Consider the following 27897-nt stretch of genomic DNA (forward strand, 5'->3'; position numbering starts at 1 on the left):
ATGGAAGGACCACGCCTGAGCCTGGTATGTCTCCTGTGTCTGATCGCAGGTGAGTGGTTTCTCTGGATTATTGGAGGTCGAGGGATGGAGTTGGTAGACTTGCTGTGATAATATTAGATTGGATTCCTGAGGATTGTCTCCATGAAGGCAATGCTCTGTGATTCTCCACATGTCCTATCTTCTCTGTGGGGGTTCAGGCTCCTCTATGTAATGGTCATGTTTCCTGTGATAAGTCTGTGTTTTTTTGTGGATCATCTCCTTTTCCTTCATGATCTAGATCTTCTCGTAGAATGTCCAAAACTCTTCAGGCTGGTCCTTGTATTTGCTTCAAGGTGAAGCTCTGGCTTAGTTTGATCACTCCTGTCCTCTCCATCTCTGACCTTCAGAAGCATCATTAGCTTTCCTATCTCTCCAGATTTCACATCCACAGATGAATCTCTTACTTTGAACATTATTTTTCAAGACAATAGATAAATCACTGCATCTTGTATGTCTTGTATCCTTGTCCCAGGTTTGGCTGTATCTCTTGACTAATGGGCACATTTTCTATGTCCATATCTTCACCATCAACCCATAATAAGGTTGGATTTCATAGCGTCATTATGAGTTTTCTGAAAGTTTTTGGAACTTTTCTTTCCATCTATCTTGAATATCCACTGAATTTCCATTTGTTATCTGTAGGTGACAATTTAGGATTAGGACTAAGACACTTCAGTTTCCCTTCTGCACAGTCTAGTTATGTAATGCTAATGGCAATTGCTGTAATGCTGCCCACGTAGAGCATTTGCTAAGTCTAATATAAAATAATTAAAATAATTACAATCTGATATACGGACCATATATATATCCCTATAGGATGCTTTGTCAAGAATAACTATATTTTAAAATCCTTTCTTTTAGGCCAGATTATTACTGTCCCTTCACTGCAGCACATGGCACAACCATAGTTGACATCTGCTGTTCAGTGGTCTAAATCTTGTGGCTGCAGCTAAAAGGGAACTTGACATATCCTTAATGCTGCCCGAACCATGTTTCACTGCAACGTTTCAGAGAAAAAATAATTCTAAAAGCCGGACTCTGACTGTGTGTTCTTAAAACCTAGTCTAAGGCAGGTCCCTGGCGGCTTCTCCCCACCCCAGTACTCCTGACTGACAGGTCTCTCCTAATACATGAGCAGCATGGTGGCTCAGTGGTTAGCACTACAGCCTTGCAGCGCTGGGGTCCTGGGTTCAAATCCCAGCAAGGACAACATCTGCAAGGAGTTTATATGCTCTCCCTGTGTTTGGTGGGTTTCCTCCGGGTTCTCCAGTTTCCACCTATACTCCAAAGACCTACTGATAGGGAATGTAGATTGTGAGCCCCAATGGGGACAGTGATGATGATGTCTGTAAAGCACTGTGGAATTAATGGCACTATATAAGTGAGTAAAATAATAATAAATACACACCTATATGGACTGACCTGTTAGTCTAGGGAAGTGGGTTGGGGAGAAGCTGTCAGCGATCTGCCTCTTTGGACAGTAATTTGGAATTGCATGGTCCCCAGCCGGCTTTTAAAATTATATTTTCTCTAAAACACTGTAGCATTACCGAGTAAAACAAACCTGCCTGAAATAACGGAGTCAGACTCTGATACTTGTTATCCGTGGTTCGGGCATGAATCGGCTGTCAGATTCCACTTAACTGATTTGTGTGAATGAGGTAGAGCAAAGTTAAGCTGAAGTAACAGATAACACCGCTGCCCCTTCATTCTATTGATCCTTGTGGCCAAGCAGGGACCCTCAGGGATTACATGGGATTCAATTCTATAATCTGGAAAACTACTTGAACTTTAGAAACAACCAGTCCTGTATGTAATAGGAAGTAATGATTCTTATAATCAGTCTTACATGCTTACTGGGATATTCCCATGGTATAAAATGATGTTACATTGCTAAGTTCTACGGTCACTTTTTAAAGGGTGAGGCTCCATACTCTAGGTCCCTAATCAATTCTGTAGGCAAATTTCCTCTTCAGAGAGGAAGAGGATATGAACTCTATAGCTCCACCTGTTGGAAGCAGCCATCCTACAAGTCACTATCGACCCTTTAGCGATATGCAATTTAGCAATATGACTTAGGATAAAAGCCAAATCAGAATCTCAATTTGCAGACATGGTGTTTCGGGGTATTGCCCCTCGTCAGTGCAAAGTATGAGAACTGATTTGAATAGGTGAAAGGCTCTGGACTGAGGTCTAAGGGATAACCTTTCTCCTTATGAAGATTGACATACCGGCTCTGGCATGCCAATGTATGGAGGCTTATTCGCCATGCAATGCTCCTCTGAAAAATTTAACATGCAAATTACCTCTTCAGAGAGAAAGAGGACTTGAACTCTATAGCGCCACCTGTTGAAAGCAGCAATCCTACAAGTCACTATCGACCCTTTAACGAGCCTGAGTACTCTGGTGTAGCACTGGATTCTATGCCACGCTCCACTGGTGCTGTGTCTCCTCCATTACCAGCAAAATGCTATTATCATAGAAGATTGGAATATCTATTTAAGATAGAATTCACACTTTATACCAAGCCGTAATATAAGCTAAGGAAATTGGACGAAAAAAGTCTGCGGAAGCAGTCAGCGCATAGTGAGGGGTTTCATAGTTTTATGCCATAAGGTAGACTTAAGTCTATCGAGTTCAACCTATAGCTTCACATGTTGATCCAGAGGAAGGCAAAAACCCCATGGGGCAGACACTAATAGCTCCATATTAGAGGAAAAATTCTTTCCCAACTCCACATACAGCAATCAGACTAGTTCCCTGGATTACAGGGAAATGAGACATCACACAACCCTAGGAACCCAGGACACTTAAATGGAACCGGTCAGCCCCAAAAATGCTATTTACCTGCAGATATAGTGATAAATAGCTAAGTCATATGTGGCAGTATTCCTGGAGCAGTGGCTACTAGGAGAAAATGAAATTATATCCTCCCTGCAGCTGCTTGCTTCCAGTCATGGTGGTGCAGGGAGTGGTTGCTGTCAGTCATTGTGCACTGTAATTACTCCCTGGCACAATGATTGACAGCCTGCCGTGCTGAGTATACTACTTGCCTGGGGAAGGGCACACCGTGGCGGAAAATAAAAAACAGATCTCAGTAGGAAGAATCTCAAACTCCCCAGTTTGGTAATGAGCCCTACAATGTGAGTGGTGTGGGGCAGCCTTTCCCCTGTCCCCTCCACTACATTCACAATTGACCAAAGTGAAATCCCAAAGTGCATACAGCAGTTTATCGAGGAGGGGCTCGTCTTAGGCACACAAACAAATTCATGAACATGCTAATCATAACCGGGGCATGCAAGCTCCAAAGCATAAAATAAAGGGGCACAGAGTTAGGAAAAGCACATACTAAACCTAAAAATGAATGTTAAAATTAAACAAGACATGTAGTTTCCATCTCTCTTCTTTAGTCTGCAGTATTTTCTGCATGATCCTGAAACAGAATTGTAGAAATCCTGCAGAGACCATGGGTTAATCTGATGATCAGTTCCATTTTTGAGATGTGGCAAGTAGAAGCTGAAACGGATCTTGGTATTTTTTGTCCTGCTGAAGATAGGGCAGAGGGGAGCGGCTCCTGCTGCAGACAGTTGTCTTACAGCCACACACAGAAAATGAGAAGGATAAATAGGACATGATTGAGCTCCTGAGATTATTTCTTTGTTAATAATTGTAATATGAAGCAAGATAGGATGAAAGAAACACAGGAGATGAAGAAAGGAATTGCTCTCATATTTTTAATTTATTTTTTTGCATTTTTCTAATTTTAGTGATTTACGCTCATGCCTTCTGGAAAACCAAGTTCTGCATGTGGGTCAATTATCAATTAGGAGATAAATTTTATCATAAGTCAAACTGTGTTAGTGAAAAGTCTGGTTCTCTTGATGTAATATGACTTTTAAGGTGTCTTCTCGGTTTTTCCGCAGCTGTGTCTGGCAAAGTCCTGGTGAAGGAGGAATGTGCCCAGGGGCCAGAGTACTGGTGCCAGGATCTGGGCACAGCGGTGCATTGTGGAGCCGTGGATCACTGTAATCAGAATGTATGGAAGGAAGATGTGGTAAGATCTGAGATCATCAATGGATTCACGTGACAATCATTCCATGCAATACCAGCAGTAACATTGTATTTCGATTATTGACGACGTGAGATCTTTTGCTCTTTATTGATGATGATGATGATCTGCATGTGAAAAAGATTCTTTGAATCCATATGTTATAAAGTAACTTTACTCAAAAAGCCACAGACCATTTCTAGATGAATGAAGACACAGTGCATTCAGTTTTCCACAATGTCATCAAGGTAGCTTAGTACTGGTGGTACGGCGGTACAACATGGGTAGGAGAGCAATCAGACTGGCAATGACCAGTGCCATTTCAGTAATAAAAAAAGTGTTGTACAGGTCTGTTTGCACTACCCTCAGAGGCAAAACCAGTGCTAAATAACGTTAGAAGCCCCGACAGACCCGATGGAAACCATCATAACACAATATGGTCTGTTATAGAGGTCCATCCCAGCACTCTGTTGTTGACTTTGCTATGAATGGAAGCCACGATGCAGATCTTTACCCTTATTCTGTGGCAATTTAACCCCACATCTATAAGGGTCCAAACTATTAAAATATTTTGATAATTATGCCACATGTGGAACACTTCGCCCCCCAAAAAATAGAAAGCAATCAAATAGTCATATGGATTCCATAGTGATACTAATGAAAACTATAGCTCCTTTGATGGAAAACTAAGGGCCTGATTCAACAAAACTTTCACACCAGAATTCTGGAGTAAAAGCTTTGAAAAGTCGCAAAATTTTGTGTCGTCTTTATGCCAGTTTCCCCCAGTTCTGACAAAATGGGGTGAGATAGGGGAGGACGACCGCAGCTTGTCAAATTCATGATGAACAGCAGCGTTCACTACGACATAAGTAGGATTCATGGCAAGGCGCACACATAGCTGATTCATGAAGAGGCGTAAGCGTCTAACTCCAGCATGCCCCCTCATCATTGATGAATCGGGTCCTAAATGTTTTGGATCTCAGAACACCAGAAAAACACACTGATATTTTTTTTTTATAGCAAAAATTTTTTTAAAAAATTATGTGTAAATTTGGTTTTCCATAATCGTGTGGATTTTTTTTTTCAGACATATTTTTTTTACCATGTGAAAACAAAACCCAAAATTTTCGTTTTTTTTCCATTCCACCTCACAAAATTATTTTTTGTGTTTTTCAGTTCATTTTATCGTAAAGTGAATAGTGCCAATCAGAACTGGTGCAAATCGGTTCTCAGTAAATAGGTTACGGCAGTAATCTGTATCCCCTGGACGAGGACTGTGAGAGCCGCCTCTTACCTGTCTTTTCTTTTGATTAGCCGACTTAGCGCAACATTACATGTACATCACGATGCAACGATGATATCGCGCCAGACCGGCTAGTCAACAGAGGAGCAGCAGATACCGTCAGCTAAGAGGCGGCTTTCAGGGCTCCCGTCCAGCGGCCATAGATCACCGACGTGACCGATGGACCGAGACCTGTAAATCAATTCACACTGACTCTACTGCCAATAAAATTATAACTCGTTCAGTAAATAAGTAGTCCTCATAAAACAAAGTAAAAAAATTGTTGTTGCGGTTCTTAAAAAGTAGGGATGACAAATTGACAATAAAAAAAAAGAAAATGGCTAAGATTAAACTGCTGAACTGTATGCATACATAATCCATTTTCCTACAATAAGTGATCGCTATGATTGGATTGGGAAGAAAGGAAGCAACTAAAATGTGGTAATTAACTTGTACCTAAAATATTTCTGTTTGGCTATAGAATGACTTAATAATGATTCCGGCCTAAGAGGAGGATTATATATATTTGGAATCCAGAGGAGTAGCTAATACATACAGTAGATAACACCTAAGCTCTGGCTCCTGAAGAAGCCCTCAATGTTAGCGGCAAAGTGCGTGGGCTTGTTGCTTGAACCTCCCCCCATTTACTAGTACATTTGATTTAGGTGATATTGTATATTTTAGTGCTATGTTTATATTTTCATCCATTCAGGGGACCTATTTGATGCTGTGTTATTTAACATCCCTTTTATGATTGTTCTTATTATTATTTATATTAGTAATTATTATAGTGTATAATATATAGGCCCCATCCTGGTATAATGTCCCCCATTCTAGGTCCCATCTAGTAATAATGTCCTCCATCCTGATCCCATTCAAGTAATAATGTCCTCCATCCTGGGCTCCTTCCTGTAATAATGTCCTCCAATGCCATCCAGGTCCCTTCCTGTAATAATGTCCCCCATATTGGGCCCCTTACTGTAATAATGTCCTCCATCCTAGCCCCTTCCTGTGATAATGTCCTCTATCCTGGGCCCCTTCCTGTAATAATGTCCCCCATCCTGGGCCCCTTCCTGTCATAATGTCCTTCATCCTGGGCCCCTTCCTGATATAATGTCACCCATCATGGGCCCCTTCCAGTAAAAAATTTCCCCATCCTGTGCTTCAGCCTGTAATAATGTCCCCCATCCTGGGCCCCTACCTGGTATAATATCTCCCATCCTGGGCATTTACCAATAATAATAATGTCCCCTATTCGGCAGCTATTCTCCAATATATATAAAAAAATAAAATGAACAATTATTCTTATTTCCCCTGTTCCTACGGCACGCCACATCCTCTTTCATAGCTGTCACTGCAAGGCTCTGCCCATGATTGGTATGCCAACGTCAGCTGCCGGTTTCTGATTGTCCGGCGACGTGCATGGCAGTGCGCCGCAATACATTTCAACTGAATATGTGTCCTCGAACTCAATTGCAGTTGAAATAGACGCTGGTGTCGGCGGGCTCCCCTCCCAAATTAGTCCGGTCACGGCCGCACCTCCCCGACTACGATAATTACGTGATAATTACATCCCTGACCAGGGTCGGACTGGGGTGTCTGGGGCCCACAGGGAGAACTGACTCTAGGGGCCCACCTACAGCCATATGCAAATATCTGATATCTGCTATCCCTGTTATAGTGGAGCATTGACTGGCGGCTCCTGCACATCTACTGTGCGACACTAACTGGGATGTACAATTACGGTAGTTTGCATTAAAGGGCTTCTTTGGTTAAAACAAGTTATCACCGATCCATGGGATCCACAGGATCGGTGATCACTTATTGATCGTTTGGATCCGAACATTGGAAAACGCGCCTATCAGAAGAATGGGGAAGTTTCATCCCTGACAGGACACTGATCCCCATTTTAAAATGCAGCTTCCAAAAAAGAGCAGCGCTCACAGCCACTGAGGGAATGAATGGATGAGTGGTCGCATCTCACATGCCGCTCCAGTCTAATGGGGTGAAAAGCTCCACATTCTGCCGATTGTGTCCCAGCAGTCAGACCCCCACCAATCAATATCATCACTGATCCTGTGGAGAGGTGATTACTTGTTTTCACCAGAGAACCCCTGTAAGTGCATCTCTGCCGCTCTGGTCCAAGTATTTAATCTCTAAGGCCACGGCCCCACTATCAGTATTTGGTCAGTATTCGGTCAGTATTTTTTCTCAGGAGTAGGAGCCAAAACCAGGTGAGGAACAATCAGAGAAAAGGTATAATAGAAACAAGTCACCAATTCTGTATTTATCACCCACTCCTGGTTTTGGCAGCGACTCCTGAGAAAAAATACTAACCAAATACTAATGATGGGGCTGTGGCCTAATGGAAAAAAATCTTTTCCTAGTTAATATCAGCAAGAACAAAATGACCGCCATACACAACACAGTTCACTATATCAACACCAATAATACCACATACAAAAGGGACAAATATTGCCACACCATGACTAGATCACATATTACCACCACATAGTGACCGAATAATACCACATACAAGGAACAAATACGGCCACACCATGACCAGACCACATATTACCACCCCAAAGTGACCAAATACTACAATACTGATCATGAATACAAACCACAATACTAACAACACTGTTATTACCACCAGCGACATTACACAGGAGCTCTGTATATAGTGTCAGTGTACAGATAATACAGGGATCACCAGTGACATTATACACAGGAGCTCTGTATATAGTGTACAGTGTACAGGTAATACAGTGACCACCAGTGACATTATACACTGGAGCTCAGTATATAGTGTCAGGGTACAGGTAATACAGGGTTCACCAGTGACATTATACACAGGAGCTCTGTATATAGTGTCAGTGTACAGGTAATACAGTGATCACCAGTGACATTATACACTGGAGCTCTGTATTTAGTGTACAGGTATTACAGTGGTCACCAGTGACATTATACACAGGAGCTCTGTACATAGTGTATAGTGTACAGGTAATACAGTGATCACCAGTGACATTATACACAGGAGCTCTGTATATAGTGTATAGTGTACAGGTAATACAGTGATCACCAGTGACATTATACACAGGAGCTCTGTATATAGTGTACAGGTAATACAGTGGTCACCAGTGACATTATACACAGGAGCTCTGTATATAGTGTACAGGTAATACAGTGGTCACCAGTGACATTATACACAGGAGCTCTGTATATAGTGTACAGGTAATACAGTGGTCACCAGTGACATTATACACAGGAGCTCTGTATATAATGTACAGGTAATACAGTGGTCACCAGTGACATTATACACAGGAGCTCTGTACATAGTGTATAGTGTACAGGTAATACAGTTGTCACCAGTGACATTATACACAGGAGCTCTGTATATAGTGTACAGGTAATACAGTGGTCACCAGTGACATTATACACAGGAGCTCTGTATATAGTGTACAGGTAATACAGTGGTCACCAGTGACATTATACACAGGAGCTCTGTATATAGTGTATATTGTACAGGTAATACAGGGATCACCAGTGACATTATACACAGGAGCTCTGTATATAGTGTCAGTGTACAGGTAATACAGTGATCACCAGTGACATTATACACTGGAGCTCTGTATATAGTGTACAGGTAATACAGTGGTCACCAGTGACATTATACACAGAAGCTCTGTATATAGTGTATACATAATACAGTGATCACCAGTGACATACACAGGAGTTCTGTATATACTATATACACACGTGGTCAGAATTGTTGGTACCCCTTGTTTAATGAAAGAAAAACCCACAATGGTCACAGAAATAACTTGAATCTGACAAAAGTAATAATAAATTAAAAATCTATGAAAATGAACAAATGAAAGTCAGACATTGCTTTTCTGCTTCCACTGAATTTAAAAAAAAATTAAACTCATGAAATAGGCCTGGACGGAAATGATGGTACCCCTGAAAATAATGTGACAAAAGGGACATGTTAAATCAAGTTGTGTCAACTAATTAGCATCACAGGTGTCTACAATCTTGTAATCAGTCAGTGGGCTTGTATATAGGGCTACAGATACTCACTGTGTTGTTTGGTGACATGGTGTGTACCACACTCAACATGGACCAGAGGAAACAAAGGAAAGAGTTGTTTCAGATTAGAAAGAAAATTATAGAAAAGCATGTTAAAAGGTAAAGGTTATAAGACCATCTCCAAGCAGCTTGATGTTCCTGTGACTACAGGTGCACATATTATTCAGAAATTTAAGATCCATGGGACTGTAGCCAACCTCCCTGGACGTGGCCGCAGGAGGAAAATTGATGACAAATCAAAGAGACGGATAATATGAATGGTAACAAAAGAGTCCAGGAAAACTTCTAAAGAGATTAAAGGTGAACTTCAAGCTCAAGGAACATCAGTGTCAGATCGTACTATCCACCGTTGTTTGATCCAAAGTGAACTTCATGCAAGACGACCAAGGAGAACACCATTGTTGAAAAAAAAAATAGTAAAAAAGCCAGACTGGAATTTGCCAAACTACACGTTGACAAGCCACAAAGCTTCTGGGAGAATGTACTATGGACAGATGAGACAAAAATGGAAGTTTTTGGCAAGGCACATCAGCTCTATGTTCACAGACGGAAAAATGAAGCATATCAAGAAAAGAACACTGTCCCTACTGTGAAACATGGAGGAGGTGCTGTTATGTTCTGGGGCTGCTTTGCTGCATCTGGCACAGGGTGTCTTGAATCTGTGCAGGGTACAATGAAATCTCAAGACTATCAAGGGATTCTAGAGAGAAATGTGCTGCCCAGTGTCAGAAAGCTTGGTCTCAGTCGCAGGTCATGGGTCTTGCAACAGGATAATGACCCAAAACACACAGCTAAAAACACCCAACAATGGCTAAGAGGAAAACATTAGACTATTCTGAAGTGGCTTCTATGAGCCCTGACCTAAATCCTATGGAGCATCTTTGGAAAGAGCTGAAACATGCCGTCTGGAAAAGGCAACCTTCAAATACGAGACAACTGGAGCAGTTTACTCATGAGGAGTGGCCAAAATAGCTGTCGAGAGGCGCAGAAGTCTCATTGACAGTTACAGGAATGGTTTGATTGCAGTGATTGCCTCAAAAGGTCGTTCAACAAAGTATTAAGTTAAGAAGAACCATCATTTCTGTCCAGGCCGATTTCATGAGTTTAATTTTTTTTTAAATTCTGTGGAAGCAGAAAAGCAATGTCTGACTTTCATTTGTTCATTTTCAAAAATTTGTAATTATCAGATTCAAGTTATTTCTGTGACCATTGTGGGTTTTTCTTTCATTAAACGAGGGGTACCAACAATTTTGACCACGTGTGTAGTGTAAGTGTACATGTAATACACTGACTCACCAGTGACGTCTCTAGGTGAAGTCCTTCATCTTCGCTTTTCTTCTTCATCTGGCACAGACAGCCATCACTTCTTCCAGCCAGGAATCATCTCTGCAGAAAATAACACACAGTTATCAATAACTGATCTCTTCTAGAGAATATTCCCACTTTCCCCCCCCGACTTCTACACTACACTAGTTGAAGAAAAAAAGCAACATAGTGCCGTCCTGCACAGTAACAGGACCCCTCTTTTGTCCCATCCCATGGAAAACAATTTCCTAAAAAGTAAATTATATTACAGAAGTAATAATGTAATAATAATAATTGGAATCTAAAGTAATAATGTTCCCCACTGGTCACCATAAACTAATAAAGTATGTTCCTCAATCTGGCTCCCAAACAGTAATTAAGTCCCTTGTGTAGCCAGGCACCCCCATATGTCCCTTCTGGCCACCATTTGTCTAGTGTGACCCCTCCATATATTTATCCTAGCACACGTGTATCGAGCCTGCCCCCTCCCATATACCCATCCTAGCCCCCCCATGTGGCCAGTCTGCCCCCCCCACATATCCATCCTTGCCTCCATGTTTCCAGCCTGCGCCCCCATATATCCCCCCCATATATCCTCCATGTGTCCAGCCTGCCCTCTACATATCCATCCTGGCCTCCATGTGTCCAGCCTCCCCCCTCATATATCCATACTGCCCGTACCCCCTGCATATATCCATCCTGACACCCCCCATATATCCAGCGTGCCCCTCCATATATTTATGCTAGCCCATGTGTATCGAGCCCGCCCCCCCCACATATTCATCCTAGCCCCCCATGTGTCCAGCCTGTCCCCCCCCATATATCCATCCTGGCCTCCATGTGTTCAGCCTGCCCCCCCCATATATCCATCCTGGCCTCCATGAGTCCAGCTTGCCCCCTCCATATATCCATCCTGGCCTCCATGAGTCCAGCCTGCCCCCCCATATATCCATCCTGCCCCCCATATATCCATCCTGGCCTCCATGTGTCCAGCCTGCCCCCCCATATACCCATCCTGCCCACCCTCCTTTGCCTGGGTCCAGCCAGGGTTACCCTTTGTGTATCTAGCCAGGGCCCCCCCTTGTGTGTCCAGCCGGGCCCCCTCTTGTGTGTCCAGCCGGGCCCCCCCTTGCGTGTCCAGCCAGGGTTCCCCCTTGCGTGTCCAGCCAGGGACCCCCTTGCGTATCCAGCCAGGGCTCCCCCCTCGTGTGTCCAGCTTGGCCCCCCCTCGTGTGTCCAGCCAGAGTTCCCCCTCGTGTGTCCATCCAGGGTTCCCCCCTTGTGTGTCCAGCCAGGGTTCCCCCCTTGTGTGTCCCGCCAGGGTTCCCCCTTGTGTGTCCCGCCAGTGTTCCCCCCTTGTGTGTCCCACCAGGGTTCCCCCCTTGTGTGTCCCGCCAGGGTTCCCCCTTGTGTGTCCCGCCAGGGTTCCCCCTTGTGTGTCCAGTCAGCTACCCCCTTGTGTGTCCAGCCTGGCTACCCCCTTGTGTGTCCAGCCTGGCTACCCCCTTGTGTGTCTGTCCAGCTGGGCCCCCCCTTGTGTGTCCAGCTGGGCCCCCCCTTGTGTGTCCAGCTGGGCCCCCCTTGTGTGTTCATCCAGTGTTCCCCCTTGTGTGTACAGCCAGAGCCCCTCCTTGTGTGTCCAGTCGGCTCCCACCTTGTGTGTCCAGCTGGGCCCCCCTTGTGTGTCCAGCCAGGGTTCCCCCCTTGTGTGTCCATCCAGGACCAGCGCTTTTGTGTCCAGTTGGCTCCCCCATTGTGTGTCCAGCCAGCCTACCCCCTTGTGTGTCCAGCTGGGCACCCTTCTTGTGTGTCCAGCTGGGCCCCCTTCTTGTGTGTCCAGCTGGGCCCCCCCTTGTGTGTCCAGCTGGGCCCCCCCTTGTGTGTCCAGCTGGGCCCCCCCTTGTGTGTCCAGCTGGGCACCCCCTTGTGTGTCCTGCTGGGCCCCCCCTTGTGTGTCCATCTGGCCCCCGCCTTGTGTGTCCAGCCAGTGGGTCCAGACCAACACACACACACACACACCTCTTACCTTCCTGCGCTCCCGTGCGGTGTCCTCCTTCTCCTGAGTTGCGCGCCTCCTTCACAGCAGGCGCATGACGATGACGTCATAAGCCGCCGGCGAAGGGAGACACGCGGCTTCAGCTGCTTCACTGGGACGTGCGCCGCGGTGGTTCAGGTAATGAACGCTGCGTGTGCGCGTCCCTGCATACACTGTGCCTGCGCTTTTAAAGGGCCCGTGCCCCTTAAAACCGCAGGATTTTTTTTTTGTTCTCTTCTCCCCCCTCTACTCTGCAGCAGGTGGCGGGGCCCACCGGGAAATTTCCCGGTATCCCGCCAGCCCAGACCGACCCTGTCCCTGACTATACATATTAGACTGTCTGCTGAACACTTTGTTTCTGCTAATGTTAGTCTAATGTGTACTTATTCTAAATGGCATTGGTTCATGTTTTTTTATTGTGCCAAAAAAATTATGATTGCAATATATTCGGTGTGTGCCGCTATTCTGCTCTCATGCTGTTTCTCCTTGAAGGCAGCCCTGTATTTTCCATTTATGTGGTGCCCTTCTGTTTTGCTAGTGAATTTCCCTGTGCCACATAAGAAGACACCAGTAGTATACAGTGGGGGAAAAAAGTATTTAGTCAGCCACCAATTGTGCAAGTTCTCCCACTTAAAAAACATGAGATCGGCCTGTAATTGACATCATAGGCAGACCTCAACTATGAGAGACAAAATGAGAAAACAAATCCTGAAAATCACATTGTCTGATTTGGAAAGAACTTTTTTTTCAAATTTTGGTGTAAAATAAGTATTTGGTCAATTACAAAAGTTCATCTCAATACTTTGTTATACTATATATCCTTTGCTGGCAATGACAGAGGTCAAACGTTTTCTGTAAGTCTTCACAAGGTTGGCACACACTGTTGCTGGTATGTTGGCCCATTCCTCCATGCAGATCTCCTCTAGAGCAGTGATGCTTTGGGGCTGTCGCTGGGCAACACGGACTTTCAACTCCCTCCCAAGGTTTTCTATAGGGTTTAGATCTGGAGACTGGCTAGGCCACTCCAGGACCTTGAAATGCTTCTTACGAAGTCGCTCCTTCGTTGCCCTGGCGGTGTGCTTGGGATCATTGTCATGCTGAAAGACCCAGCCACGTTTCATCTTCAATGCCCTTGCTGATGGAAGGAGGTTTGCACTCAAAATCTCATGATATATGGCCCCATTCATTCTTTCATGTACACAGATCAGTCGTCCTGGTCCCTTGGCAGAGAAACAGCCCCAAAGCATGATGTTGCTACCCCAATGCTTCACAGTAGGTATGGTGTTCTTTGGATGCAACTCAGCATTCTTTCTCCTCCAAACACGCCGAGTAGTGTTTCTACCAAACAGTTCTACTTTGGTTTCATCTGACCATATGACCTTCTCCCAATACTCTTCTGGATCATCCAAATGCTCTCTAGCAAACTTCAGACGGGCCTGGACATGTAATGGCTTAAGCAGGGGGACACGTCTGGCACTGCAGGATCTGAGTCCCTGGCGGCGTAGTGTGTTACTGATGGTAGCCTGTGTAACATTGGTTCCAGCTCTCGACAGGTCATTCACTAGGCCCCCCCGTGTTGTTCTGGGATTTTTGCTCACCATTCTTGAGATCATTTTGACCCCACGGAGTGAGATCTTGTGTGGGGCCCCAGATCGAGGGAGATTATCAGTGGTCTTGTATGTCTTCCATTTTCTAATTATTGCTCCCACAGTTGATTTCTTCACACCAAGCTGCTTGCCTATTGCAGATTCAGTCTTCCCAGCCTGGTGCAGGGCTACAATTTTGTTTCTGGTGTCCTTCGACAGCTCTTTCGTCTTCACCATAGTGGAGTTTGGAGTGTGACTGTTTGACGTTGTGGACAGGTGTCATTAAAACTGATAACAAGTTCAAACAGGTGACAGTACTGCAGGTAATGAGTGGAGGACAGAGGAGCCTCTCAAAGAAGAAGTTACAGATCTGTGAGAGCCAGAAATCTTGCTTGTTTGTAATTGACCAAATACTTATTTTCCAAAATTTGAAAAAAAAATTCTTTCCAAATCAGACAATGTGATTTTCAGGATTTGTTTTCTCATTTTGTCTCTCATAGTTGATGTCTACCTATGATGTCAAATACAGGCCTCTCTCATCTTTTTAAGTGGGAGAACTTGCACAATTGGTGGCTGACTAAATACTTTTTTCCCCCACTGTAAATGGCACATGGTAGGTGTGAGCTCTGTTATATATTTTGCATTGCCATGTTAGAACCTTCAAGTTACACTTCTGGCTCTTCCCGGAGAGGGGTGTTTATTTGAAAAAAAAAAAAAATTCCTTCATGAATATTCGATTGAGTCTACATATGTTTGGGTCAGTACAGATTCCGTAACCTGATGATGACTCTCGATTTCCACATTGCCGGTGCATCATTGTATTATGCACCACCAGCAAGTCCGCACCTTACATGGCACAGGTCAGGGTGGCAGCTGGTCTGCAGGTTTGACTACTATGTCAGTGCTCGTAATGTAGCTATGAAGCATGACCAGATGCCTACTGCAGTTTGTGCCGGGTTATGATGCCGTTATATAAATGACCAGGTCACTGACCATCCTACTATTCAATGATTTGTCTTTTCCATCGAACAGGATGTCCTGTGTTTGCAGTGTAAGCAGATTGTCACCATCCTCATTGACATGGCAAAGTCATCCTCAATCCAGGTATCACGTATATTGACCGATCGGACCACCATATGTTAGAGCTTGTAGAAATCAATGCCGATTTCGTCATCTAAGCTTTTGAAGGAACCTAACCAATGAAAATCCATCTAAAGGGGTTATCCTGGGAGATTTATGTCACATCCATAAGACAGACAGATCTGGCTCCAAATGTTGGGGAGTTAAAAATTGCAAAGTGTGCTTGCTCGCTAATTTTTGGAACTTCTATAATAATGAATTGGGAGAGCTGCGAGTGTGCAGCCAACCCTCCATTTTCAGCAAGACCCATGTATGTGAAGTAATTCATGATAATACTTATATTGAGAATATTAGAGTAAGGAAGGGTTTAAAGGGAATCTGTCAGTAGGATCATCCCTCCTAAGCCATCTATATGGACATGTAGGTCATAGGAAGCTGAATAAAATGATATCTGCCATCCTATGTCTTATTCCAGAGGAATCCACGCTTTTCTTAATATGTAAATGAGCTGTTAAGATCTACGGCCGGACATAGATCTCCCTGAGAATCTGCCTCCAGAGATTATTGTAACTGATAGGGGGTGTTACCAGTGTGAAACATGTAATGACTGCTCTCCGGCTCTACATGTCTCTCACTGGTAACTTCTCCTTTCATATAAAATAATCTCTGGAGGCAGATTCTCAGGAGGATCTATGTCCAGCCCATAGATCTTAACAGCTCATTTACATATTAAGAAAAATGAGGATTGCTCTGGAATAAGACATCAGATCGCAGATATCAATGTATAGTTTTATTAAGCTTTCTATGACCTACGTGCCCATGTATGATGCAAAACTCGGCACTCAAGGTACATTTTCAAAAATTTTATTAGCCAGTAAATTAAAAGTGTTTAAACAGCAACGTTTCGGACATATAGACCTTCATCAGTACACTCTACAATGATAGAACCAAAAGAAAAAAAAGAAAAAAATCAAAAATACATTACAGTCATGCAAATTTTGATACAGCAAAAATATGTTTGTAAAATCGAAGCACATAAAGTACACATGAGCTTGATCCATAGAGGTCAAAGTAACAAAGCTATAGTAAACTCCCATAGTGAAACTTTTCATAGCAAAGAAAGAAGGAGGAGTAGGAGGGACAAAAAGAAAAAGGGAGATACAGGAGATGTAGGAGAGGGAGGAGCATACATGTGTGGCTGGGTGTTTAGAGGAATAGGTGTGGGACTCAGTGTCTCACAAAAGAGAACTAAATCTGCAAGAAAAGGTGATGCCAGGTAAGTATCCACGGTGTTATAGACAGCCCCAGAGAAGTGAAAGGTACCTACCATAAAGTATGGGTCAAGATGCTTTTTAGATATCCGGCGTCCTAACGCGGTATCCAGCGCTTGTTAGCCTGTGGCGTCGATAGTTGGGAGTACCCGGAAGTCCTATAAGCAGGTCAAAGAGTGGGCGTGTGCGGATCAAGGCCAATTGTAAAATTGGAGCCCGCGGCAGAAGTGACGCAGTTAGTTGCTGGGTGAATCGATTTCCGGGCAGGTGACCGCTATGCTGCGTTCCACGCATGCGGAAGTGAGCGCTCCAAGCCTGTATGCGTACCACCGATGTAAGAACCTGCGTTCCAAAACTGAATATAACTAGTGATGTATATATAAGTGGATATAGGAGGCGGAATGAGGTGGAGGGGAGATGATAAGGCATTCCATATCAATAGGACCACCAGGCAGAACGTGTAATGATCCCTAAAGGTGGGGGGGGGGGAGGGAGGAGAGCAATAGGACATTAATTCTGAGTCTACAAGAAAAAAGAAAATGTCAATGTATCTTCAATAAATACATAATACATAGACAATTCGTATAAGATCCAAAGAATTTTGGGAAATTTACACTCAGAAGCCAAAATTATGATTTCAGCTCTGGACTATTGTATAAGCTGTAATGAAAGATCAATACAAAAGACGTTACTCAATTTTATATGCAAATTGTAAAATGTTCAGAAGTGATCATGCAATTAAAGGGACAGAGACAAGTTATTTTTACAATTATGTTACTATGCCTGACATTGAATACACCATGTAGCTCCTCTAATCTTATGCTATGTCCTCGGCTTACAGTCCTGTATCAAAAATTTTCTACATGAGCAATGTTCCAGAATCCCTCCATTCCAGACAGAATGCATTAAGATGGTGGACGAGTATGAAGATGTCTTAATAAAAGTTCTGGAAAAGCAGATTGTAAGTAACTAGCTGCCTAATGCAACACCCCATAATCCATTTATCATTATCATTAATAATACACAGGGGCCAGACCTACCTATAGGCACAGTAGGCATTGCCTATAGGTGGCCCTGAAGGAAGGCTGCAGAGGGCCGCATGGGACACCACATGCCTTGTACCGTACGCTTTTAATGAAAATGTTCAATATGTGGTTGACATGCTTTATCTACCTTTTTACATGGCACCATTTCTATCCTGAACTGCCACTAAAAAAGGGAAAGTGACCTCACTTAAAAAAAATGCAAAATGTCATATTGCCATGTATTATGTAGTGACTCTTTCATATAAAGTGACGGTATACCTAGACTACTCTTTCTTAGCTGGCTGACATGGCTGGGAGAATTGGGCCTGATTCCGCATTGTTGGGGCTACTGTCTCTGACTCTTTAGGATGGTGCACTGGTCTAATAGGACGTTGTGACACGATGACAAGCATTACAGCATGGGGCATTATATGTGTCTATTGTGACAAAGTCACTGGCAAAGTGCTGGAGGGGAGGTATGTTTCACTGAGGCTATTAGCTTCAGTGATTTGAAGCCCAGAAGTTTTGCCTCAGCACACTAAGTGCTGAGAGGGGTTAAGCAGCCATTTTAAGGGCTTGGTTTTTGAGAACAACCAGAGAGCGGGTAGGAGGTTGTTCTCCATAACTCCACCCCAGGGTGTGGTCTGGGGTTTAAATCGACAGCTTGCTGAGGCATTCAGTGTTCAGTGTATATGGAGAGGCTAGCTTCAGAGAGAAGGGCTTGTGTTTGTGCTAACCTGAGCCATGTGCTTTTTGCAGTACATTTGTTTTGCTGTTATGCCAGAAGGGCCGTGGTTATTTTGATGAACACTGTATTGGTTTGTGCCGCATTTTTAATAAACCAATAAGCAATTTAAAGAGACAGCGTTCCTGTATCTACCAGCAGCTGAGTGAGCCGATCTACCACAGGTGGTGGAGAATGCGGGCATTGTTCCAGGAACACGTATAACGGCTGTAAACAAACCACATGTTCAGGATAAAGGGGGCCATAAGCCACAAACCAACGTTTAACAACATGGAGGATCTGATTAAGCACCTTGTGATAGCCCTGCAGGAGACAAGTAAGCTGCTCATGCAACAGATCCAACAACAGCAGCAGCAACAAGACCAGCTCCAACAACAGCAGTAGCAGATGGAGTTGCTCACAGAGGTGGTTTGAGGAAGGCTTATTATGACCTGGCCTTACAGGATGCCCAGGAATATTCAAAGTTAAAAACTGAGATACTGGCACACTCAGGGGTGACTATGTCTGTCCGAGCTCAAAGGGTCCACCACTGGGCATATTCCGGTGATAAACCGTCTCGCTCCCAAATGTTCGATCTCCTGCATCTGGCACAGAAGTGGTTGCAGTCGGAGGCGGAAGAATTCTCTCTATGTGTCCTTGCCAGTGACGAGGATGAGACCGGGACCCATGAGTCTGAGATTCCTGAATTGGGGGTTTCTGGGGGGAATTTTGGTACAGCTCAAATGCAGGGTCTTACGTTGAAAGGTGCATACAATAATGTGACTGTGATAAATGGGGTTGCTCAAGAGCCAGGGGCTGACACCAGATTCCCATATTTCACATTAAATGAGGAGCTAATTTATTGGGGCACTAAACCAAGAGGAGAAGAGATAGAGCAGTTGTTGGTGCCTGGTCCCTATAGGCATAGGGTATTAGATTTGGCCCACTTTCATGTCTTGGGTGGGCATCTGGGAATAGACAAAAACCCAAAAGCGTTTCCTGCAGAGGTTCTACTACCCTGGATATCACCGAGACATTGTTTATTTCTGCCGGTCTTGCCCTACCTATCAGCTAACTGCTCCAGTATCCCACTTCCGCAGTCCCCTAGTGCCACTCCCCATTATAGAGGTCCCATTTCACCAGATTGCCATGGACCTTGTCGGGCCCCTGGTTAAATCAGTCAGGGGGCACCAATACATTCTAGTGGTGATGGACTACGCGATACGGTACCTGGAGGCGGTACCACTGAGAAACTCCTCTGCCAGGAGTATAGCCTGAGAGCTAGTACATATTTTCTCCCAGACGGGCCTGCCAAAGGAGACCTTAACTGACAAGGAACTCCTTTTCTGTCCAAAGTGATGAGGGAGTTGTGTAAGGCTCTCCAGATTACACAACTCAGAAAGTCAGTGTACTAACCGCAGACAGAAGGCCTGGTGGAGAGGTTCAATAAGACCCTAAAGTCCATGTTTAAGAAGATCGTGAAGAAGGATGGGCGAGACTGGGGTTGCCTTCTTCCCTACCTGCTATTCTTGATTAGGGAAGTTCCCTAGGCCTCTACAGGGGTTCTCGCCGTTCGAGCTGCTATATGGATGGCACCCTCGGGGACTTCTGGACATTGCAAAGGAGACCTAGGAAGCCGAGGTAACACCCCACTGAAGCGTCATCGAGCATGTGGCCCAGATGCAGGACAAGATCGCAAAGGTGATGCCGATTGTGAGGGAGAGGCTCCTTCAGTCCCAAGAGGCCCAAACAAGGGTCCACAATCGGTCGGAGAGACTGAGACATTTAGCCCTAGAGACCGGGTGTTGGTGTTGATCTCCACGGTGAAAATTAAGTTCCTAGCCAACAAACAAGTGTCATACGAGGTGGTCGAAAAGTTGAGTGACGTCAACTACAAGGTCCACCAACCAGGGAGAAGAAAGCCATACTAGGTGTACCACAGTAACCTGCTCAAACCATGGCGAGACAGGGAACCGGTGGAAGCTACGTGCCTGGGGACCCATCCTGAAGTCAGGGTCAAGGATGTCACCGTGGCAGAAACACTGTCACCGGCCCAAAAGCATCAATGCCGAGAGCTGCTTCAGCGGAACCGGGACCTGTTTTCGGAGCTGTCAGGTTGTATGCAGGTTGTGAAGCATGAAATCCTGACGGAACCGCATGTGAGGGTAAACCAAAAGCCGTATTGGATTCCTGAAGCCCGCCGCGGGGTGATCTCCAAGGAGGTGAGGAGAATGTTGAGCCTGGGTGTCATCGAGGAATCACAGAGCAGCTGGTCTAGCCCCATTATCATTGTGCCGAAGCCAAATGGAGAGTGGTGTTTCTGTAATGACTACAGGAAGCTAAATGAGGTTTCCAAGTTCGACGCATATCCCATGCCCCGGGTAGATGAGCTCATTGAGAGGAAAGGGTCAGCCATATATATCACTACCCTGGACCTAACGAAAGGGTATTGGCAAATTCTCCTGTCCCCAAGTGCCAAGGAGAAGACAACCTTCTCTACACCTGACGGGTGCTTTCAGTACATCGGGATGCAGTTTGGTCTGCAGGGAGCCCCAGCTACCTTCCAGAGGGTCATGGACCGGGTCCTAGCAGCTCACAAAATGTACGCAGAAGCTTATCTGGACGACATTGTGATCTTCAGCTCGGACTGGAAAGTCACCTGCAGAAGGTTCAGGTGGTACTGGATGTGCTGAGGAAGGCAGGGTTTACTATAAACTTGAAAAAGTGTGCCATAGTAAAGGAAGAAGCAAAATACTTGAGCTATATAGTCGGAAGGGGCGAAATCAAGCCACAAGTAAATAAGGTAGAGGCAATTCAAAATTGGCCGCAACTGGTCTGCAAGAAGCAGGTTCGGGCGTTTCTGGGAATTGTGGGAAACTATCAGAGATTTATCCCAATTATCGCCATAATAGCTGCCCCCTGACTGATCTTCTTAGGGGCATGAAGACATTGATGGCCAAAGGGTCCTCTGAAGCAGAGATGGCGTTCCAGGAGTTGAAGTTTGCCTGATGTAAACAGCTGGTTTTGGTCACACCTGACTTCTCTAAGGAGTCTGTGGTCCAGACAGACGCCTCTGAGGTCGGTTTGGGAGCTGTGTTGTCCCAGGAAATAGATGGGGACGAACATCCAGTCCTATTCCTGAGTAGGAAACTCTCCTCCTGCGAAAAGAACTATGCTATTGAAGAGAAAGAGTGCTTGGCCATCAAATGGGCAATTGAGATGGATGAGGGAAACGAACTGGAAGAATGCCCGGGTGACTAAGTGGTTTCTAGTGCTCGGGAACTTTAGTTTTCATGTGGAGAACAGACCCGAGACACTACATGGTAAAGCAGATGCCCTGTCCAGACTTCCCTACTTAGCAAGTGAAGGTGCCTAAATCCCCGGCTTTGGGCAGATGGGGGGGGGGGGGGGGATGTGATAAAGTCACTGGCAAAGTGCTGGAGGGGAGATATGTTTCACTGAGGCTATTAGCTTCAGTGATTTAAAAGCCAGAAGTTTTTCTCCAGCACACCAAGTGCTGAGAGAGGTTAAGCAGCCATTTTAAGGGATTGGTTTTTAAGAACGACGTTAGAGGGTGTGGTCTGGGGTTTAAACAGATGGCTTGCTGTGGTATTCAGTGTATATGGAGAGGCTAGCTCCAGAGAGAAGAGCTTGTGTTTGTGCTAACCTGAGCCGTGTGCTTTTTGCTAACCCTGAGCGACCGGAATCCGGCAGATATAAGGACTATGCTGCACATTTGTTTTGTTCTGCTGTTATGCCAGAAGGCTGGGTTTATTTTGATTAACTCTTCTATATTGGTTTATGCCGCATTTTTAATAAACCAATAAGAAATTTAAAGAGACAGCGTTCCTGTGCCTACCTCCGTGTGCAGCTGAGAGAGCCGATCTAACACACTATATTCAACTGTGGTCAACGTTATCCGCATCCTTAGATATTAAAGGATAGGTCTTCAATATCAGATATGTGGAGGTCCATCTCCTGGCACCTCCACCGATCAGCTGTTCTTGTTGCTGGTGGAGGCCAGATAGCAGATGGGGATATGAACAGTACAGATGTGTAGTACGCGGGTCATCAATGTAAAAGTAAAGGAACAACCCTTTAAGTACTCCTTGATTAGTTTGAAAAACAAAAAAGGACTTAATCAGACTAGACTGTGATTAATTAGACATACCTGTCCAGACCTTGTCAGTGCTCACATTACATGAATTAGCCTAGTACTGGTGGCTTCAATGCTCAAAAAGGCTAGATGTATTCCCAGTTTATTTTTCACAAATAGCAAAGAGAGTTGGATGAAAAGACCAAAAATGCTATTATTACTATGCACAAGCAGTCTAAAGAGTCCAAGAATATCTCAAAAGACCTTGGCATCCAATGAAGGTGCCTTTAATCCTGTCCATGTCATATACTATGTTTCTTCTTTCTTAAAACGACTGCATGCATGCAGGCCAACTTTCTTCTTGAAGGTGTTTGTAAATGCAATTAAAATATTCTAATGATCCACAGTTGGTACATATTTCTGAAGATATTAGCATTTTTATGAAAAAAAAAAAAAATCAGTGGTGTCAATAGCGTTAGCCAGAACCGTAAGTGACAGAATTTTGGTGTCAGTATCAGAGAGTCGGAGATTGGCATCAAGTGAAAAATGACCCCCTTGTTGTTTGGAGTCCGCAGCAGATGAACTAGGCCAATATTGATGTCTTCGACTGACATTTTAAAGTGTATGGGGGACACCCAACAGATGATTGTAAAGATCTAGCATGTCCGATTTTGGACTACCAATCCTTTTGTTCTGAAAGAGAGAACCCGCCACTATGGAAGCCTGGACCGCAGCTCTCATAGAGAACACAGGAGTGGTCGGCAAAGCGAGTGTTCCTGTGTATAGGAAAGCCGGGCAAGATAGCTGCCAGCCGAAACATTGTCCGAACTGTTGTTGGCACAGTTGTATGGAGCTTGAGAAGGCAAACTGTGCCCCAGTCCCATGTAATGTAAATCCAGTACAGATAATGTCTTATTAGTCTTATTAAAATTATCCATTGTCTTACAGAATCCGACTTCAATCTGCACTAAACTAAGATTATGTCATTCCGACGAATCCCTTCACTGGGACCCAGATCTTCTCATCCAACCATCGCAGGAGAATATCTTACCTCTCATCCAGGAGACTATACAGACCATGCATGCCAAGGCGACACTGGTAAGAGGAGGTCTTGGCACTGTGTCTGGAGAAATCACAGACCCTTATTTACCTGACGTAGGCTACACCCACTTCTGATGGGCACCTGTTCCCGAACCCTTTGCTATTTTGATTACTCTGTGTATTATTGAGTTTGCCAATCTGTATTGATGATTCACAGGACATAAAAGAGGAATGGCCGATCCCCATGCCACTTTGCTGGATGTGTAAATCATTTGTGCAGAAATTCGAAGCAGCGATCCCAAAGGTAAATTCATTAATCCCTTTACCGAATACACTGCATATATATTGCCAGGAATAGAAGAGCACATATGTATATATACCCGCCTGCTGATAGGTATCTCATGTATACAGGAAGCCATTGCAAAGGGAGCATCTAAGCTTTGTCTTGCACTGCCACTGAAGCTGAGCGGGGTGTGCCAGTGCGTGGTCGAGAAGTATATTGTTATCATATTGGACATTATATTGGGAAAACTGGGACCAAAACTGGTGTGCGGACTGTTATTCATGTGTGTTTCAGAAGAAAACTGTGGGCCAGGTGAGTGCTTTCTAGACATTTCTATATTTCAGAAGATATGATGATCCTCCCCTCTGTAAATGCCAATTTAAAGTACAGTGCAGACCAAAAGTTTGGACACACCTTCTCATCTAAAGATTTTTCTGTATTTTCATGACTATGAAAATTGTACATTCACACTGAAGGCATCAAAACTATGAATTAACACATGTGGAATTATATACTTAACAAAAAAGTATAAGCATCTCTGGGAACTCCTTCAAGATTGAAGCTCATCAAGAGAATGCCAAGAGTGTGCAAAGCAGTCATCAAAGCAAAAGGTGGCTACTTTGAAGAACCTAGAATATAAGACATATTTTCAGTTGTTTCACACTTTTTTGTTAAGTATATAATTCCACATGTGTTAATTCATAGTTTTGATGCCTTCAGTGTGAATGTACAATTTACATAGTCATGAAAATACAGAAAAATCTTTAAATGAGAAGGTGTGTCCAAACTTTTGGTCTGTACTGTATGTTACCTACGGATCCATATGTAATTTATTAGATAATTACCCTGCGGTAATGCCAGTGCTGGAATCTGATATCACCTGCGACACTTGCCTGGCCATCACCTCCATTGTGAAGAGTACGCATGGTGCCAACATGACCCAAGAAGGAATCAGTGCGGCTCTCTCCAGAGTGTGCACCTCCGCAAAGGACTGGAAGGAGGTAAGAAAGCAGCGGTGTAACCAAAGAAGCTGCAGATGAAGCTAATAGGTCCAGACTATGAGAAGCCACCACCTCCTGCCTTCCCTACTATCCATCTGCTAATCTCATCCAGCAAAGACGAGGTGGCCAGACACACATGCATGACTCTTACGTTAGACATCTAGGACCATCTTCCCATTTCTCTGCATTTTTTCCTGTATGTTTTTTTCCGCACCAAAATCCACATTAGCAATCTGCTCAAATTACTGCATTTTAATGTCTTTTTTTTGCTTTATTTTGCCCTTTTTTTTTGCGTTGGATTTGACATGACGTGTTTTTAGTGCATTTTTTTGTGCAGAAACCCAAGAATTCTGAACCTATATAGATAATTGTGTCTTTTAGGGCGTAGTAAGACGGCCGTATAAATCTGACCAAGATCGGACCACAATGCTCGGACTGGCCAGCGGCTCTCCAGACCCAAGCTTGACAACTTCATATATTGTTATGCAGGCCAGCTGGCACACTCGGGTCAGGAGAGCCGCGGCCAGTCCGACCAGAGAGTGATAGCTTCATATATTTCTATAATAATTCTTCCACTCTCTTACACTGTGCCCAATGCATGAACCATGATGCCAGTGAAGACTAAATACGACTAATCTCATTTCTTTTTAAAATGACACACCCAGCAGCCTAATATACACAATACGGGTAAATGCACACATTGAGGATTTGATGCAGATTTTCCTGTTTTCACAGCAAAATCCACAAGTTACTATGTAAAGTGTGAGGTCCACGATAATTTCCGCACAAAGAATTGACACGCTGTGGATTGTATAATTCACTCCTCGGGTCAATTCACATGTGGAAAATTTCCACAACGTGTGGATGATATTTTACATTTTCCGGAAGTTTCTTTCATTTCCTTGTATTTTATTAGAGGGGGATCTTACACAACTTTTCATTAGGAACAGATAATTGGATGGCCTCGTTCTCTGGATCAGTAGCAGTGTCCACAGCCAAACCAATACTGATTAATCCTTTATTATATCTGAAAGCATATAAAACATTTTTTTCTTACTGGAATTTATCAAAATGCTGCCACCTGGTGGTCATATTTCAATGCAAAACATAAACTGAGTAATTGCCTATATGTTTACCATTACACATCAATTCTGGAGGGTTCCTTCAATGTGAATGAAAGTTTTTTTTCCTATGTTCTCAGTGTTACGCATTCATCCAAGAACACCAGACAGAACTATCAGATCTTCTCCAGAAACCTTGGGATCACAAGATCACCTGCCAGGTTTGTAACACTAAATAATACTGCAAATTACATCACTTAAAGGGAATCACTCGCCAGGTTTTTGCCATGTAATCTGAGAGCAGCATAATGTAGAGACTCAGACCCCGATTCCAATGATGTGTCACTTACTGGGCTGCTTGCAGTAGCTTTGATAAAATCACTGTTTTATCAGTAGGAGATTATCACTAAGTAAACCTGCTGCTGTGTAGTCCTCCTTATTATTGGTTCTGTATAACCCCGCCCCCACCACTGACTGGAAGCTTTCTGCCTATGCACAGTGTACACTGAAAGCAGCCAATCAGTGGTGTGGGCGGGGTTATACACAGCTCAGCATTCAGAGAACTGGTAGATCTGCATCAGATAAAACAGGGATTTTCTCAAAACTAGAGCAAACAGCTTGGTAAGTGATGCATCACTGGAATAAGGGTGTCTGGCCCTCCATCATGCTGCTCTGAGATGGAATAGCAAAAACTTGGTGACAGATTCCCTTTAAGTCATAGTAACCAAAGGGGCTGAGGCCATCGACTGACTCTGAATGGATTGGGTTTAATTATACTGCTGTAGCATATATTATAAAATCCCTATCTTGTCCCTATAGACACTGGGCGCCTGTCCAGCTCCTTCTAAGACCATTACTGAGAACACTGCCTGTGTAGCTGGACCCTCATACTGGTGCCACAGCCTGGACAATGCAAGAGAATGTAAGGTACGTGATGACTGAGGCTGAGAAAAGACCAAGATTGTCCAAAGCAGCCTCAAACACGTTCTTCACAGTCCCAATATCAGAATCCCAATCTATATGGCAACCGTAAGGGCTTATTCACTTTGGATGAATTTGCAGCAGATTTCTGTATGGAATGTCCACTCTGTTTTACAGTATTAGTTTTCAGCCAAATTCAGATATCCATGAAACACAGGCTATGTACACAGACCAGCTGGGGGTCTACCTATTCCCAAGTCAACAACCTCAGGCATTTATGAGGCTCAGTTTGGGTCTGAAGACCAACAGCCACTCCATACATCACAGTCTGTATAGAAAATGTCGTCTCATAATTGTCTAAATTTGGCCAAAAGTTAAGTTTATCCAAATTTTTGGTTTGTGTGAACAATGGACCATACATGGACCAACGGACCATACATGGACCAACGTTAGCCTGTTAGTGCACGTGGGCTACAGCTGACATGGAAGTCCATGTGAAGAAATGTCCTAATGGGCTAGTCTGGTCTGACTTATTTATGTAAACGCAGAAAGGTCCTGCACGCGTCCGCTATGCCGAAAAGCAGATGGAGCGAGTCACGTCAGAAGGGTCTGAGAAGTTCAAGGCCCATGACAACTTCGCCTTAGTTTAGGAGGTGCCTTTGGTTAGTGGGTTAAAAAAGGCCCGATTTAGATAGGTGAACAAGCACCAAGATTGATGTTGCCTGCACAGAAATGCTGATTTTCTTGATCTCGTAATAAATCCGTTTTATTTTCCAGGCCATCGGGCATTGTCTGGCACATGTTTGGCACTGAAGTCCATCCTGCTTTCAAATCATTTTTACCCAAACCTTTGTGAGAACGGCTCCAACTGATAACTCAATAAACGACTAATCTCTTCAATACGATCAGTCTCCTCTCTGATGTCTTCATAGTAATCAGATCACACTTCTTTTATAGGTTTAGGACATGGTCTTTACTTAAATACATTGGGTTTTTTTTTTAAGCTA

The 27897-nt window shown here is 44.1% G+C and overlaps 1 protein-coding gene across 1 annotated transcript; it reads left to right on the forward strand.

Moving 5' to 3' along the window:
- SFTPB (surfactant protein B) lies at nt 1–27703 on the forward strand. The gene is made up of 11 exons (XM_073650890.1): nt 1–49; nt 3963–4093; nt 15420–15491; nt 17580–17699; nt 23532–23681; nt 23842–23928; nt 24036–24219; nt 24745–24908; nt 26110–26190; nt 26789–26896; nt 27668–27703. The coding sequence occupies exons 1-11, from the start codon at nt 1–3 to the stop codon at nt 27701–27703; spliced, it is 1182 nt and encodes a 393-aa protein (XP_073506991.1).
- Nucleotides 27704–27897: the final 194 nt, after the last annotated feature.

This window comes from Phyllobates terribilis, unplaced genomic scaffold (genome assembly GCF_046119375.1).
Source record: "Phyllobates terribilis strain yellow unplaced genomic scaffold, ASM4611937v1 Scaffold_11__3_contigs__length_659146591, whole genome shotgun sequence".
Lineage (NCBI taxonomy): Eukaryota > Metazoa > Chordata > Amphibia > Anura > Dendrobatidae > Phyllobates > Phyllobates terribilis.

What these genes read in the sequence shown, in the direction of transcription:
- SFTPB (XM_073650890.1), top strand. Translation starts at nt 1, where the DNA reads ATGGAAGGACCACGCCTGAGCCTGGTATGTCTCCTGTGTCTGATCGCA. An exon ending in TCTCCTGTGTCTGATCGCAG is followed by an intron (nt 50 to 3,962) that starts GTGAGTGGTTTC and finishes GTTTTTCCGCAG; the next exon opens with CTGTGTCTGGCAAAGTCCTG. An exon ending in AAGTTCTGGAAAAGCAGATT is followed by an intron (nt 17,700 to 23,531) that starts GTAAGTAACTAG and finishes ATTGTCTTACAG; the next exon opens with AATCCGACTTCAATCTGCAC.